The sequence below is a fragment of the Anthonomus grandis genome, chromosome 6 (genome assembly GCF_022605725.1).
Source record: "Anthonomus grandis grandis chromosome 6, icAntGran1.3, whole genome shotgun sequence".
Taxonomy (NCBI): domain Eukaryota; kingdom Metazoa; phylum Arthropoda; class Insecta; order Coleoptera; family Curculionidae; genus Anthonomus; species Anthonomus grandis.
Genome location: NC_065551.1, coordinates 7,933,703 through 7,950,439, shown reverse-complemented (window position 1 = coordinate 7,950,439; position 16,737 = coordinate 7,933,703). Strand labels below are relative to the sequence as shown.

Sequence of the window (16,737 nt, the reverse complement as noted above, 5' to 3'; positions counted from 1 at the left end):
GTTTATATTGTGATTAAATAAGAAAATAATATGTTTTTATATACACATCTATGTCTGTGTAATTAAATGTGCTTACCTTCATTGGCATCGTCAATAAGTTTCGGTTTACCACACCTTTCTTCGATGATGCGCCTCCTTTCTGCAGCTTTTCTTTCCTGTTCCTTCTTTAATTCTTCGGCGGCTTTCTTTCTTAACAGTAACTGTAATTCAAATTAAATTTGTTTTATTTTTAAGGAGGATAATCGAAATTAAAAACAGTAAAACTCTTTGATTAAGATAAAGTATTGCACTAAAATAGGAATATGCAATTATGATACAAAACAAAAAAAATGTGATCTTCATAGATGAAAAAGGAAAGAAGATTAAATTACAAGATATACAGGGTGGTCCAGCTTAAACGTCATTAATTTTAATACGTGATAGAGAATTGAAAAATAAATACAGACTCTCATTATAAAATTTTTCTCAGAAATGTTTAACAACAAAGATACAGAGTGTTGAAATAATTGTTTATTTATTATAAATTTTAAACTACCAGCTCAATTTTAATTAAAGTTTGCATGCAGGTTATTGTAGTAAATTGTCAATTACTGATGAAGTCAACTTTTAAAAAAATTGCCAGTGGCGTAGCATACAAAGGAACTTGGTTTTTTTTGTCTCAAATCTGCGAGGTGATAAAATATTTTTTTATAAGAAGTCAGCTGTCAGATTTTACATTTAATTTGAAAAAAAAAGTTACTCTTGCAAAATTATGTTTTAACGCACTGTTTTTAAAATATCTTACTTTAATTGTTCAGAAATACCTGCTAAGATTTGTAAAAATTTATGAAAATAAGGAAATCAAGCTTGGATTTGTAAAAAAGTTAAATATAAAAGATGATCAAAAGTTACCTTAAGTCATTATTTTATTTGACAAGTTTAATTTAAGATTCAAGCCTAATTTTCTTTTTTTTGCAGCATTTTCACTGGCATTTCTGTACAATTAAACTTAGATATTTTAAAAACAGTGCCTTAAATCATAATTTTGCAATAGTAACTTTTTTTCAAAATTAAATGGAGAATCTAAAAGTTGACTTCTTATAAAAAAATATTTTATTAACTAGCAGATTTGAGACAAAAAAGGACCAAGTCCCTCCGTATGTTACGCCACTGGCAATTTTTTTAAAAATTGGCATTATAAATAATTGATAATTCACTACAATAATCTGCATGCGAAATTTAATTAAAATTAAGCAAGTAGTTTAAAAGTTATGATCAATAAACCATTAATTATTCTTAACTTTAACACCTTGTATCTTTGTTATTAAACATTTCTGAGAAAAATTTTATAATGAAAGTCTATTTCTTTTTAAATTCTCTATCACGTATTAAAATTAATGACGTTTAAACTAGACCACCCTGTAGTCTCTTAACACAAAACTTTTTTTGCACCTATTGAGAAGAAGAGAATCTTGTTGACAACCAAACCGTATAGTAACAATACAAAACAAAAATGTTTATGGACTTATATATCCTTAGAAGGGTTTTAGCTTCAGGATTGTCGTTCAGCATGCCTAGAGTTCCTTTATTAACGGCTCATTAATGAATCGCTGGTTTGCAGTGGTTGTGAATTTATCAGTTTTTGTTAATAAACTTTAGGGAAAAAATAAGAACCTCAAAATACGCTATAGAGAAAGCTCTTGAAGTGAATCCTTGCGATGAGCCTGAAATGTTTTGGAAAGGCATAATGTTGATTAAAAGAATTTACAATAATTGAAATATTGAATGATAGTATTACTTTAAAAATGTTAATGTAGCAGAAGTATTGAATTAAGCACTCTTTATGGACCAAAATCAACCAAGAAATTCGCAAGAAATTATTGTGATTTTTTTCGGGGAGTGGAACAGACAAGTAAACAATTAATTATTTGATTATTAAAATGTCAAGATAAGTTACGCTTTATTAAAAAGCAGACACATTTTTAATCATGATTCATTGGTTTAGTCTTATTCATCTTTAATAACTTTTTTTTCCTTTTAACTTGCCTAGTGTTCACGAAATTTGAATTTCTTGAGTAATATTTGAATTGAGCACAATAAGCCTTTATGCTGAGATGTATTCGGGCTTAATGGATGAACCCCAAGAGCAAAAAAAAATATCTGAATTATTTTTAAGAGATTTTTAGGTTACTTTATTTCCCAAAATTTTTATTTCAATACATTTTCTAATTTTTTATTCTTTAAATTTCTTGTCTTGACTTCTTGTCTTGTTTTTTTTTTGTTTTCTTTTTATATTACTACTTTTTTTCCAGTATAAATTTAGTTTTATTACTTATACAGGTTGTGATTTAAGTACGTGGCCAAACTCCAGGGGGTGATTCTATGAGTAATTTTAAGATAAAAAGTTCACATAAACATAGGTCCAGAAATGCTTGATTTTCAAGATACAAGAAACTTTTTTTACTTTTTTTAAAAATTGGTTTTTCCTAAATATCTTGATAAACTTTCAGTCGATTTTGTTCAAATTTAACAGTGATATGAAGGGCAGTAAGAGGCTAATTTAGCCCCAATTAGATTAAAATTATTATGTCCAGTGGCGTCCCGGAAGACACCCTAACCAATATTTTTGACAAAAATATTATGCGCCACAGACTTTTTTTCAATGTTTATATTTGTTTCGAATTAAGCAGCTAAAAATAAACTTTTTTGTCTCTTGAATTGTTTACACATCTTTCTTCGTTTGTGAAATAAAAAATTAAAAGCTTTTTATTGCATGTCCCCGGGAAAATAACATAACAAAATATTAGACCCACCAAACTAATTAAACAATGAAAATTAGACAAAAGCCGTCGCTTGAATGTTTTCGCACAAGTTAAAATTAGTTTCGATAAGACAAATTAACATAAAATAATCGTATAACGTATTAATTTATAACAGCAATGTTTTAAAAGTAACAAAAAATAAGAGTGCCATGGAAGGAAAATCAATTACTATTCAAACAAATCTGACTTTGACATAACTTACTTAAAATAGTGCGTACTTAACAATTGCAATTATTTGAAGTGTTTCGAAGAGTATTAAGCTAATGAAATTACTAATAATGGAAAATGGTTCAATTTACAAATACACAAATGGCCGATAAGCATTTTGTTTATGGAATTGCTGAAGGCAATTCTAGATCGGCTAGACGCATTTGAAAAGAAAGATATCCTCATTGCATTATACCAAATAGATAAACATTTGTGAGAATACATCGCAGGCTGTGTGAATCAGGTACATTTCAACGGCTGCTGTAATTGGGAGACCTGCCACAGTAAGAACAGTGGAGATTGAGGAAGCAGTTTTACATGAAATTGATCGTAGCCCCGATAAAAGTACACGCAAAATTGCAGAACAATTAAATGTATGGCAGATTTTAAGAGAATATCAACTCTATCCGTACCACATACAGCATGTTCAAGCGTTATTACCTGCCGATTTTCCCCAACAAGTTGTTTAATATACTTGGCTATTGCAGCTACAGGTAGCGTTTCCAAGATTTCTATCCCGTATTTTATTTACCGATGAAGCGTATTTTTCCCGAAATTCAATTATGAACTTTCATAATAATCATATCTGGGCTGAAGAAAGTTCCCATGCGGTTACAGAAGTTAATTTTCAGCAACAGTTTTCCGTGAATGTTTGTTATTAGTTGATTATCTCATTGGATCTCTTTTTTTTATCCCCGAGGTTAAATAGTCAAGAATATCGTAATTTTTTGGAATTTATTTTACCTGGACTATTAGAACATGTCTCGCTGGAAGTAACAGGCGCAATATGGCACATGCATGATGAGGCTCCATCTCACTTCAGCATAGTATCTCGCTAATTTTTGGATGTAACTTTTGGAGAAAACTGGATTGGGCGCGCAGGTTCACAGCCATGGACACCCTGGTCACCGGATTTAAATTCGTAAGATTTTTTTCTTTAAAAGGGGCATTTAAAGTCCCTCGTTTACAAAACTTTAGTCAAGACTGAAGAAGAATTAACCCAACGGATACGGGATTAATATGATCAGACATACGCCAGGAATATTTCAATGAGTTCGACAATCAATGTTAAGACGAGCTAATGTTTGCGTTTAGGTTGAAGGAGGGCAAGTGAGAGCATTTTCAACTATTATAAGTCTGTTGTCATTTATTGTTAAATTTTGTTTATTGAAATGAAAGTTTAAGGGTAGATCTTAAAATAGGCTTTTTTAAATTTGAACAAAATCGACTGAAAGCTTATTAAGATCTATAGGAAAAACCGATTTTTAAAAAAAGTTTGACTCCCTTTATCTGGAAAATGAAGCATTTCTGGACCTATGTTTATGTGAACTTTTCATCTTGAATTTACACATAGAATCACCTCCTGGAGTTTGGCCAGGTACTTAATTAACACCCTGTATTTTAGGAGCAATATTATAACAGCTGTTATTTAAAATTCTATGAGAATAAATTTAAAAAAAAACTTTTAAAAATAAATTAAGAATCAAAAATCTACATATCCCAAAAATATTAAAACAGAATACGTAAGTAAATTCATTAAATAATATATATGTACTTGATAAAAATATCAAGTATTAAATGCAAGCAAGAAAAGTTGCTTAGCAGAATTAGCCCAAAATATTCGAATTATTCCTCTTAAACTAACTTATTCAATAATCTTACGTTTATTTATTATTTTTAAAGTACGTTAAAATAATTGAAACGGACATAATAAAGGACAGAAAACCGATATAAATTTTTTTATCTATTTTTCAAAAAAAACCATTGATGGTAAAAATCTTCTTCTTCGAAGAGAAGATAGTAGAAGAAAATGTTTGAATTTAACGAACAAACCTTAACTGGAAACCATAAATCTTCATATCCAATTACTGGGCATGAAAGTAGTTGTAACTTAAAGATTGGTACTAGATACCACGCTACCAATGTTGGCATAGGAGTCCACCATGCAGCTTTAAAATGATTCAGTTTAAAAAGTCATAGGGTTAAGTGGCCAGATGAATAGAGAAGCTTCAGGAGTTTGACTTTGACAATAAACACCGAAGCAGAGAGAATCTATGGAAATGCCGATGCCCTATTAGGACACTGTCTAGAAAACTGCAAGCATTGTCAGCAGACCACGAGACAGATGCGTATTTGTAAACAACTACCATCGTCGACGATATTTGGAAAAATGGGATCTTATTAAGGATCATGAAGAAGATTTCGATGTCCAGACAGTTCTAAACTAGATAAAGGAACAAAAGAAGACAACTTGGGAACTAGTTGCCAAGTATTCTTCCAAAGTCCTTATTTTGGAAAATAGTTAACTACGACGATAAGCAGGGAAAGAAGGCAAATCGTTATGCTTAAATGTTAAATTTCAGAGTTGCTAGAGAAAATCCATCTTCGTGTGTCAGAAGGACATCTTGCCCATAATTATTAGAATGAAAGCATAATTTTACATATATAAACTTATATATTATATACCCACACAAAAATATATTAAGTGATCTTATGGAAACTCAAATGGCTTTTTATAATTGTGAACGAGAGTCGACAAAACACAACGAGTGTTTGGAATATTTCTGTAAATTATTGTTAAAAATTTACAAAATGTTTTTGAAAACAGATATTTTGAACACTGGGGAAAAATGAAAACACAGTATTAGAAACCGTTCTATTCGTGGAAAACTAAATAAGCAATATTTGTGCATAAATTCGTAAATTTTATTATTTTAGTTTTAAAGTTTACTTACCCTAAGTTTCTTCTTCCTTTCAGGGGTCATGAAACCTTTCTTGGCCTTTTTGGCTTTGGAGGCCTCTTCCATACGGGCACGGACTTCGGCCCTCTTCCTTTCGATTTCAGCTTGTTTCCTCTTCTTTTCCTATATTGTTTAACATAAATATTAAGGGATAAAATAAACTTTAATTAAATTGCCTATGCAGGCTTTCTAGAAAATTTTGAAAAAATCGTGATTTTTTTTAGTTTTGTTCAAAATATAATAATATTAATGTTTAGAAAAAATATACAAACTCTAAATTGTTTATACATTGACTGATCAAATTTTTTTTTAATTGTTAAAAATTAAAATAAAATCGGGTTAAATTATAAAAGTAGGATTCTTATTTTTGGTATCCAAACGCTACGTGCCTCTTCCAACTTTTTTTTCTGGAAAAAAACAGAAAAAATATAAATTAGTACCATATATAGATTAAAAATAAGAAATTAATTACAATGTTTATAAATTGTTAGGTTTGAGTTGGCTCAAAATATATCAATAAAGATAAATTAATGTGTAGTGTAAATTAATGTGTAATGTCAGTGCCTTAAAGCTAGTTCAAATACTGGTGCCAAAAGGTGAACATATAAAAAGGTTTATATGGTAATATGGTTAATGTATATTGACCAACAAAAATGTAAGTGATATTAAAAAGTTTTAAAGTAAAACAACATCAATGATTAAAAGTTTTAATTATATGATGTGGCAATTAATTTATATATGTAAGAATAAAAATTAATCGGAATTTGAACAAAAATATAATAATAACATACAAATTTGATTTTACTTTTGTTTTTACAAATCTATTTTTTTCTTTTTTATTGCAAAATGTTGCTTACTAATTTGTATATTATTAGACATTTATTTAGTATACATAAACATTTATAATTAAGTTGATGGCAAAGTGAAGCCATGCAAAAAAGACACAACATACCATGCAAACTTACTGAAGCCATACAATGTTTCATAATATAATAAATATTAAAGCAATATATATACAGCTAAAGAGGTTCGCTATATTTAGATGAAATATCTATATAACTACAAGAATTATTAAGCTTTTATTGACAAATTCTACTTTCAGTCACTAATAGAAGTAGATTTGCAAACATTTCCTACAAAAGAGCTAAAAACGTTAACTCTAATATTCTGCATGCAGCTTATGTATTTACCTTGGATATTTTGAGGCTCTGATAGATGATTTCCTTTTATGATATATACTATGGAGGATACATGAAAAAGAAATAATTATTATATATAGTTTAAATCAAGTGTAGAAATTGAGATTTAATTTTAATTTAGGAGTATTTCTATGAAAAAAAATATTGGTTTTGAAATTTTGAACGTTCTTAAAAATAAGGTAAAGCCATTTTATTTGAAATATTCCTTAATTTAATTTTTAGTTCTGATTTTACTTAGTGCTTAATTCTTTTACCTTATTTAAATAACTTTTTCTATTTAAAATCTTATAAACAATGATACTCACCTAACCTCATCGTCCGCCATTATGAAGTGTTTGGTTGTTCTGAAATAACAACAGAAAGTAAATTAATTTTTATTTTATTAAGAAAATACTTATAAATCAGGAAAACTTTTCAAAAATTTTAAATAAATACAGGGTAGAGTTAGGTGTGCCAGCATGTTTTGGTAGAAGTCGATAGACGCCCAATTTTCGGGATAAAAGGCTTATATTTTAGAATCATAATCGACAAGACAAAACCTAAAGCAACCTTACAGGTTTTTAATATATTGCTTCCGAGCAGATATTTTCTCAATAAAACATAAATAAAATAAACTAAAATATCCATTTATCCAATGGTATTAGGAATCTTTAAAACAATATTTTAACGTAAAATTACGATTTGAATAATTTTCGAGGAAACCTTGTATAATTAATTTTAACGTAATTCGAGTTTTTGCTTCTAAAAATGATATTCAACAAGTGGGAAAAGATCGACTTTTGATTTATGTAATAATAGCCAGAGAGCCATAAAATCTGCCATCTTATTAAAATAATATTAGAAGACGCAAAGTATATTAACTTAATGAAAAGTAAAATAGTTCTGTTTTTTTTAGGTTGGTTTGATATAAATTGTAATTTTTGTTGATTTGTCCAGGTAGTCCAGCCAGCTGAGACTAACAGGCTATCCTATAAATTGACAAGGGTCAGTTAATAAATAAAAAGTTTCTGGGGATACAGCTAAATAAGAACTTCTGATTTCGGTAATATGTTTCATTGTTAATCAAGTTTGTTTTAATCGAGTATTAGAGAACATAGTAAAACTTACTAATGTAAGTTTAAAACAGGAAACAAAACTCCACTACTACAGAAATTAAAAAAGTGCAGAGAAAGCCAGATTTGTTATAAATATTCCCTTTTAAAAGTGAAAACTGCCATCTAGAATAGAATAGAAAAAAAGTTAAATTAGATAAAAGTATCAATGTTCATGCCAATTTTATGCCCTTTAATATTGCCAAATATTTTCTAGTTTCTGAATTATAATAAGAATAGTATAAACAAAATATAAATACTAAATAAAAACGACTTATTTTAAAAATATTATTTAAATTAGACGATATTATTATTTTTAATAATCTACAAGACCGCTTGAAGTTGAATGTGATATTTGGTGTCTTAGAAACGCCATTAAAATTTTATGTTTTTTAATTTAGTTATTACATACTTTAAATATTTAGAAAGGTAGCTGGTGTACGACAGTAATGCTAATTGTATATCAGCCATTTTAAAAAAGTTACAACAGCATTAAGGAGAAATTCCTGATAGTGGTAATTCCTACGTCGCAACGTTACAAGGCATTTGGAAGGCAATATAGGTTTTGAAAGGAAATAAATAATATTTTGTTATTGCTAAGATACCAAATGACACAAAAAATATGAAACTTTTTAATTATGGCTCTAAATTTAATATACTTTAACTTTTTACTCGACAATCATTGAGAAGCTAATACAGTAGAACTCTAGGATTATATGTTATAGTTTAAATTATATTTTATAATAATATAAAAATATGCTATTTAAGACACCCTCAGTACAATAAAATATACAGGGTGGGGATGCGTTTTTTTTAATTTTTTTGGCCCCTTTTAAAATTCATTAACATTTTTTTAACCCCTCAGAACGGGTGAAATCTAATCCTACTTAATTTTTTAAATTGGAATTTGCTCTTTTAAAAACGAAATACTGGTGTACTTTTCTTTTTCAGACAAAATATCTCAACCTTAAATGTTTATTTTCTTTATCTTGAGAAGGTGATAAAAATCCCCTAACTACCCTTAAATTATACAGTTGTGCCAAAAAAAAATAAGAGCATATCAAATTTTAAATCAAACTGAATTAGCTTCGCTATATGTTCTTTCGGCATTTAATCTGTTTACTTGATAAAATTTATAAATAAACCAAGCAAGCCTTATCTTTTAAAAGCAAGTTTTCTTCATTATTGTTTGAAAATCTTGCGGACAAAAGAATTAGAGTATTTCTTTATTGTAATTATTAATTTAATCTCTGTTTATTCAGATAAAAGATTTGTTTGTGATATTTTCCATAAATACAAGTCAGTTTCAATAAGATCGTTCCATCGCGTTGGTAGAGTTGCGCAGAGCATTGTAGCCGCGAAGAAAGGTATCTAATTTTGCAATTGAGGAGTCAAAATAAATCCTATGCATTTATTGCAAATATGCTTAAAAGATCACCTTGTGTAATCTCCATAGTTTTAAAAACACAAAATAAGACGAAAAATGTTCCTAAAAATTGCGGCCGTCCAAGAAAAACCACATGAAAGACTGATAAGCTTATTGTACGCGAAGTCTGTAAACAACCTTTTCTCACATCTACCTCTATAAAACGAAACTTAAGCCTAAGTTATAACACTAGGACGATAAGAAGACCTTTGCAAGACCAAAAATTATATGATCAAGTGATCAGAAAAGTCCCATTTCTAAGCAAAAAGAATATAAAATAAAGACTGGCATTTATTAAGAATAATTTTAATGAAAATTTTCAAAGAAATTGGTGCAACATTCTTTTCAATGATGAAACAAAGATCAACTTATTCGGATCAGATGAAAGATTATTCGTTAGAAGGAGGAAGAATGAAGAATATAATCAAACTGTGGGGCTGTTTTTCCTACAATGGAGTAGGTCCATATTTTGGATTAAAGAGACCATGACAAAAGAAATTTATTTGGATATCTTGGATAGAGTCATGCTACCATATGCCGAAGAAAACATGCCTATAAGGTGGGTGTATCAACCAGATAACGACCCTAAACATACGGCACGGATTGTTAAACAATGGTTTACACAATATAGGGTTTCGGTTCTGGAATGGCCGTTACAATCGCCTGACATTAACCCTATTGAAAACCTTTGGAGTTGAAAAACCGAGTGCTTGTAAAAAACCCAAAAATAAGCAAGATTCATGAAAGGAAGTTCAGGAAGCTTGGTATTCCATCCCAGTTGAAACATGCCAAAAGTTCGATTCGATGCCACGAAGATGCGCAGTCGTCCTCAAGAATAAAGATTATTCTACCAGGTACTGACTCCCTTATCTAATGCTTTCGTTTGTTTTGCGGTACATTGTAATTATAATTTTTTATGGCCATTTTTGAAAAATACTCTTATTTTTTTGTCCACCATAAAACGTGTAATAAATAAATTATTTATTTATAATTACAAATTAAACTGGCAAAGAATAACGGGTATTTATTTTTTATCACTGATGGCATAATATGTTGTACAAATATGAAATCGTTATTGTTTTTTTCTTTATGTCGCACAATATATTATTAGGAATATTCAAATAAAACCAGGCACTCTTATTTTTTTGGCCATCGTATATGATTACCTTTAATATAAGAATTCAACTTTTTCTATTTAATAAGCAAACGCACAGATAAACAGGTTTTTGTATATTAAATCGAATTAAGGAATGGGTAGTTATTATTCTAATAGTGTTTTCTGGTAAAATAAATACCCAGTACTTATTCATGCTTATTTATTTACGTCAAAACGCCGTACTTAACAGAAAGCTTAAAAATTGAAATCTGACTGACGATTCAGTTTTGAAACCGGATGCGAACTCAAAATGAAGTTGTGGCGCTATTTTGAGAAACTCAATTTAATCTGGGTCAAAGACGAATATTGAGGAGCCATTTAGAACTTATGGATATGTAAGAAGTATTTCTAGACAAAACATCCATAGATAAGCAAGGATACAAAACGGGATATTTTACTGACTTAAATTCTCAGGTTCAGCAGGAAAAAGAGCCATTAAAATGCAAGGAACTGATGGAGGGACAAGCTAATCATAGATTAGAATATTACGAAACTATGATGAATTTGGTTGATAATGGTCAAACACTTTTGAGCTGGGTGTTATTTTTAGATGAAGCCACTTTAAGTCTTATAGGAGAGGTACATACGTACAGCATCTACCTGCTGATACCATGTTAAAGTTAAATTAAAATCTTATCATGTTATCTTTGCAAATATCTATCGCATAGCTTTTCTTTTTAGGTAAACCAGCGCAATTGTCGTTACTATGCCAAGAAAATGTCGTTACTATCCAAAGTGGATGGTCGAACAGCATACACAATACTCAGCAACAATCAATGTGTGGGCTGGAATCATTTTAGATCCACTTATTGGCACAATATTTTTAATAAGAATTTAACTGGTGACAGATATCTTCTTAATTTTTACAAAATACATTGAATCTACTTTTTTTATCACTCAATTATGATACTCATGTACGACAATTTCTTTATATAATTTTTTACGTAATACATGAATTGGATGGAGACAATCGAATATCCAGCAAGATGACCTGACCTTGCTATGTTAGATTTTTATATTTGAGGTTAGCCTAACGGTATGCTAGAACATCCAGAAATATTGAAGAACTAGAACAGAGAATTAGAAACGAAATTCAATTAAATACGACAAATGCTTGAAGAACTTTACAAACAAAAAAAATAGTTTATGGCCTTTTCAAGAAAAAAAAAAGTTTTTATTTTGCTTTTTGCTTTTATTTTGCTAATAGTTGCTTAAGTAATAAACAGTTTATTTTTTAGAAAAAATCTACCTATTATTTTTCATCATCTTTTAAAACATAAACAGGAACCGTACCAAAAATATTTCAATTTAATTTAAAAATTAAAAATTAATTTATGTTATTATTAAAAATTAATCTATTTTTTTAATAAATTAAACAAAATGTGCCATCAACCTCCATTTACTAGCATTCATGCAAGATGGCACAAGAGGTAACATTCGACTGAAAAAAATATGTGGGATAAGTCCTGACCTGACCTGTCCTGAACTGACCTTTGTGGGATGACTCATGAAATTTTTTAGATTTGATCCTTTTCTTAAGATAAACAAAATACACGATTAATGCCAGGATATTTTGTTTTTAACTTTTACACATCTAAATAGTCTCTTTCAATTTAAAGTCAATTAATTTACTTCAAAAAGAAAAATTTAAAGGCAACTTACAACAAAGTGATTTAAAAAAATTAAGTAGGGCTTTAGTTTCTCCCTTTTTGAGAATTAGCAAATTTCAAGCAAATCAACTATAGAGCAGTATCTATTTACCAGTTTCTTTTTAAATTTTAGATTAAATGCAATAGTCATTATTCCAGAAATAAAAACATAATTCTGCTTAATGTAACTTGAACATTAAATGACTCTCACGAGATGTGTTCATAGTAAATATGGAAGTTCATCGTTAAATACAATAACCATGTAGCATATATATATATATATATATATATATATGTATATATATATATATATATATATATATATATATATATATGGCACAATACCCAAAAAAAAGTAAAATAAATGTAGATACATTTTAAAGAAACTAAAAATCAAATTCAAATATTATTGAGACATAATATTATTAGCAACGGCCCAAACGGAGCTATTTTTACATTTACAAGATCCGTTCCACGACCAACCTTATTATTTATAGCAAACTTGTAAGTTCTAAATCGGATCCGGCCCGTATATACACAAACACACAAACTAACTGAAAATACACGCTTCCAGAAATAGATCTTGGAACATATCCAAGACAAGGCTTCGGCAAAAATAATGTTGCACACGGTCACCTAATTTGGTTTCTCTGTTATTTTTTGGATATCGGGTTTCGGGCATGAGCTGTGATTCTGCATTTAATACAATTATCTTAATTTTTAGTAAGCTGTACTGGTAGTTATTGGATTTCGTTATTAATTTACTCCTTGTTTCCAGCATAAAAAATACAGATATTCTTATTACTTTGAATATTTTTGTTTTATGGATTAAGGTGACTTGAGTTACGACATAGTCTTTTTCATGACTTAAAATTATCAAAAAAGTTACATATTTAGCCGTAATCATTTCGACTTAATTCATGAATTCCAATACTTTATTTATTTTGTAATCAAAAGGTATGAATGTGTTTTTCACAGTATTACTTATGGATTTTATTTTCTAAATCCCTATAATTTTTTTTACATTTTTTTTCTACAGAGCAGTCATCAGATTGATCATAAAATAAAAATGTCTCCATTAGTGGTGGTTTCAACACATAACCTAAAAGAGTGCAATGCCCGCAAGTGACGTAATTATACATAGACGTATACTCCTTTTTAATTCTATAAAAAATATGCAACAAGCTCCCTGCAAATTATTTTTAAAATTACTATTGAACCTATTAGGTAAATGTTAAAATACCGCCCTTATTACACTGAAATAACTTAGAACCTACACAAAATAAAAACCAAATAAAAATATGTATGGTATGCAATCGGCATAACAAATTTCGTTATTTTTTTCTTGAAATATTAAAATAGCGATCATGCTGGTTTTATTGCATTACTCCAATCCTCTTTATTTCCATTTAAAGAAATATTTAAAATTTAAAAATGACGTATTCATATCTGTAAAATAAAAAGTTTACAATAATTTTAAAAATATAAATTTTTCTGAATATATAATATTTTGCATAAAAATAACTTAACTAAAATATCAAGCAATTATTAAAATTTGATAAATTAATTCTTTTAATATTTTTATTTCGTCTCGCATATTTCTTCCTAATATGGTTTAAAATAACCTCACAGGTAACTGCTTAACCAAAATATAATAAATCTTCAATTAAGCTAAACAAATTAATGTAAATATCACGTTTAATTATATATCATTTGCTTTTGCACAAGCACTTTTCAAATATCCATAAAAACTATATTATTTGCTGTAGGAATGGAGCATATTAAGACCAAATACTATACCAATATATCACTGTAAGAAATCACTAAAAAAATTATCACTAAACCACTATTCACTGTAAAAATTCCAAAATGGCGCCGCTAGTTACATAAAACCTCTAAGACGTACCTGTGTTGCGATGGAAAAATATGAGCAGCTTCTCAGGGGACCCTGTGCTGACTGTCGACTTTCCTCATGAAATTTTTACTTAGCGTCATTGGTGATCCCTTCTCCTTCTCCTGAAATCGCCTGGGTCTATAATTATCCATAGACAGATTTTCTTTCAGGACGGAGTAAAATTGACCTGTATGTTATCCGATGTGATAGTTATTATGGAATAGAGCTATTATTGTATGTTCAATCCAAAAATGTGGAAAGTACTGGAAAGTGACTATCATGTTTCAAATGATTTTCTAAAGTATCAAATAAATATTTAAGGATAAGTCACGTTGTTAAAGTTGAATGTAAGGTATAGCAAACGGCTCCACAACTTCGCTAATCTATTTTTAGGCCCCAATTGAGTCAAACTTGTATGTGACAATCTATAATATTATGACAATGAATAGAATTTTATATGATCATGAAATAGTACTGTGTTTCCAGAAGATCTTAATTTTTTATATGTGCTCTGATACCCCATTATTGGGGCTAAAAAAAGTCGTGAATTTCCCAATGAAAATCTAATCCTTTATTATTATTTCTCCTTAAACATATACAGTGCTTTCATTTCAAAACGATCCACCCTTAATAACATTCTTAAAAAAAAAAAACAAAAAAAAAACACGTCAAATTAGATATACAGGGGGACGTTTAGTTATGCATTTACTGAAGTTCTGTCAATCACCTCCTCACCTCCAGCTAACCTCACTTTAATATGTCAAATGGGAACCCCTATCGTGTGATACATCATAGTAAGTAGCGTAAAATTCTCTATTCAACGGTACCAAAAAAAATGAAATCGGTAAATGTGTAAGCAAATAGTTAGCGAAAATGTCTAGAAATAATGAATGTTTTATTTACGCCCAACTTTGGTATGTCAAATGGCTACCCCATGGTGTTCATTGTACTCAAGGGCATTCATTATGCTATCAATGGATGTAAAAAAAATAAAATTGATTGACCAAGAAGCAATTAAAGTGTAAATCGGTAGGGTAGAAAAACAAATTTAATTAGTTTAACAAATTTATTTTATTAAATGTTCAAAATGCGCGCCGTTATTAGCAAGACAATAAAAAAGCCTATTTTCAAACTCCTTACGTCATTGGCAAGGATCTGCCCGCTAATTTCTCTGCATTCTTGAAATATTCTATTTTTTTAAATTCTCAATACTCTCAGGTGAGGTTTTATAAACTTTGCTTTTTAAGTAGCCCCCAAGAAAAAAGTCTAGTGGGGTTAGGTCCGGAGACCGCGTAGGCCATTCTATTGCACCACGTCTGCCACTCCACTTTTCTCAAAAATTTTCATCAAGCCACTCTCGAACTACCAAATTGTAGTGCGCGGGAGCTCCATGCTGCTGAAAATGTATATTATTTTCATTCAATAATATAGCACCATGTTGATCTACTTGATTTTCCATAGATTGGATGATGGAAGGGTATATTGCATTTTCTAAAAGGTTTAAATAAATTTCGCCAGTCAAATTTTCTTCCAAAAAAAATGGCCCGATTATTTCATTCCCATAAATTCCTGCCCAAACATTCGTCGTCATCGTCGTCATTTCGCTGGCACATAACTTCACAAAATTGAATTCTCCTATCAAAATCATCTTCTCCGAGTTCATGAAGAATATGAATTTTATAAGGAAAGAACTTCTAAAAACTCACGTCTTTATCTTGATACCTTTTATTAAATGCTCTCGCGGTTCTGCTTGCACACCGATCTTGAGCTCCATAACGGAAAATTATTTCTATTCTTTCGGCTAGCGTATACACCATTTCATTAACTCACTGTTTTAACTAAAATTGAAAAATTGCATGCGTCAAACTGACAGTTTTATCAATGATAAATCTATCTGTAATAATAATCTACTGGACTATCATACACTCCCATATGGTCATGGATCTCACCATGACCTTTAGAATTTCTAATGAATCTCCTTTAGCTATCTATTTGAGACTTGAGTGACCTTAGCCTTTTAAACTCGGTCAGTACTCACGATATGTTTTTTTAAAAGCGTTTTTCTTTAGGCTTTATGTTCAGAAGAATACCAGGAAATTAGCGGTTTTTATTACCTTTTTACGACATACAAAGCAAGTAGCTAATAAAACTTATTATAGAATGGTCCACAAGCTAGGTATATGCTATCATCCAAGAACGCCCAGTTGATATTAAATAGCGATGCATAAAAACCGAGTTTATTTTAAAAGTTTTATGGATATTATCATTTAAAAAATTGCTAAATTGAGAAAATGTCCATAAATGGGAAAAACTTAACAGCTTTAAAGGAACTAATTTTTTCTGCTTTTTTTTATTTAACGGTAGATCGTGATTCAATACTTTTTCATGTAACGTTATAACCTCTAATGATTTTAATAATAAATATTTAACTTATAAAATTCAAAATGTAATTCTTATGACAAGAGTGATACTATATACATCAAAATAGTCTAGGGGACAAGGAACAAAAGCCGTTTATATTTTTTTTAATTGTTTCCAAGATAGGTGGTATTCAATATTTGTTGGACATTCCT

At 29.4% G+C, this 16,737-nt stretch overlaps 1 protein-coding gene across 10 annotated transcripts in view; it reads right to left on the bottom strand.

The window, feature by feature from the left end:
• LOC126737758 (troponin I) overlaps positions 1-14,293 on the bottom strand; it is a 66,677-nt gene extending 52,384 nt beyond the window's left edge. For 5 of the 10 annotated variants that reach the window (XM_050442797.1, XM_050442788.1, XM_050442793.1 and 2 more), the window contains exons 1-5: positions 14,177-14,286; positions 7,259-7,292; positions 6,139-6,156; positions 5,744-5,872; positions 77-200 (exon numbers count right to left, since the gene is read on the bottom strand). In XM_050442797.1, the coding sequence (XP_050298754.1) occupies positions 77-200; positions 5,744-5,872; positions 6,139-6,156; positions 7,259-7,273 (286 nt within the window). In that variant the 5' untranslated portion in view covers positions 7,274-7,292; positions 14,177-14,286. Of the gene's footprint in view, positions 1-76; positions 201-5,743; positions 5,873-6,138; positions 6,157-7,258; positions 7,293-14,176 lie in introns of all 10 variants that reach the window. The other 5 variants (XM_050442790.1, XM_050442791.1, XM_050442795.1 and 2 more) reach the window with 3 other exon arrangements.
• Positions 14,294-16,737: the final 2,444 nt, after the last annotated feature.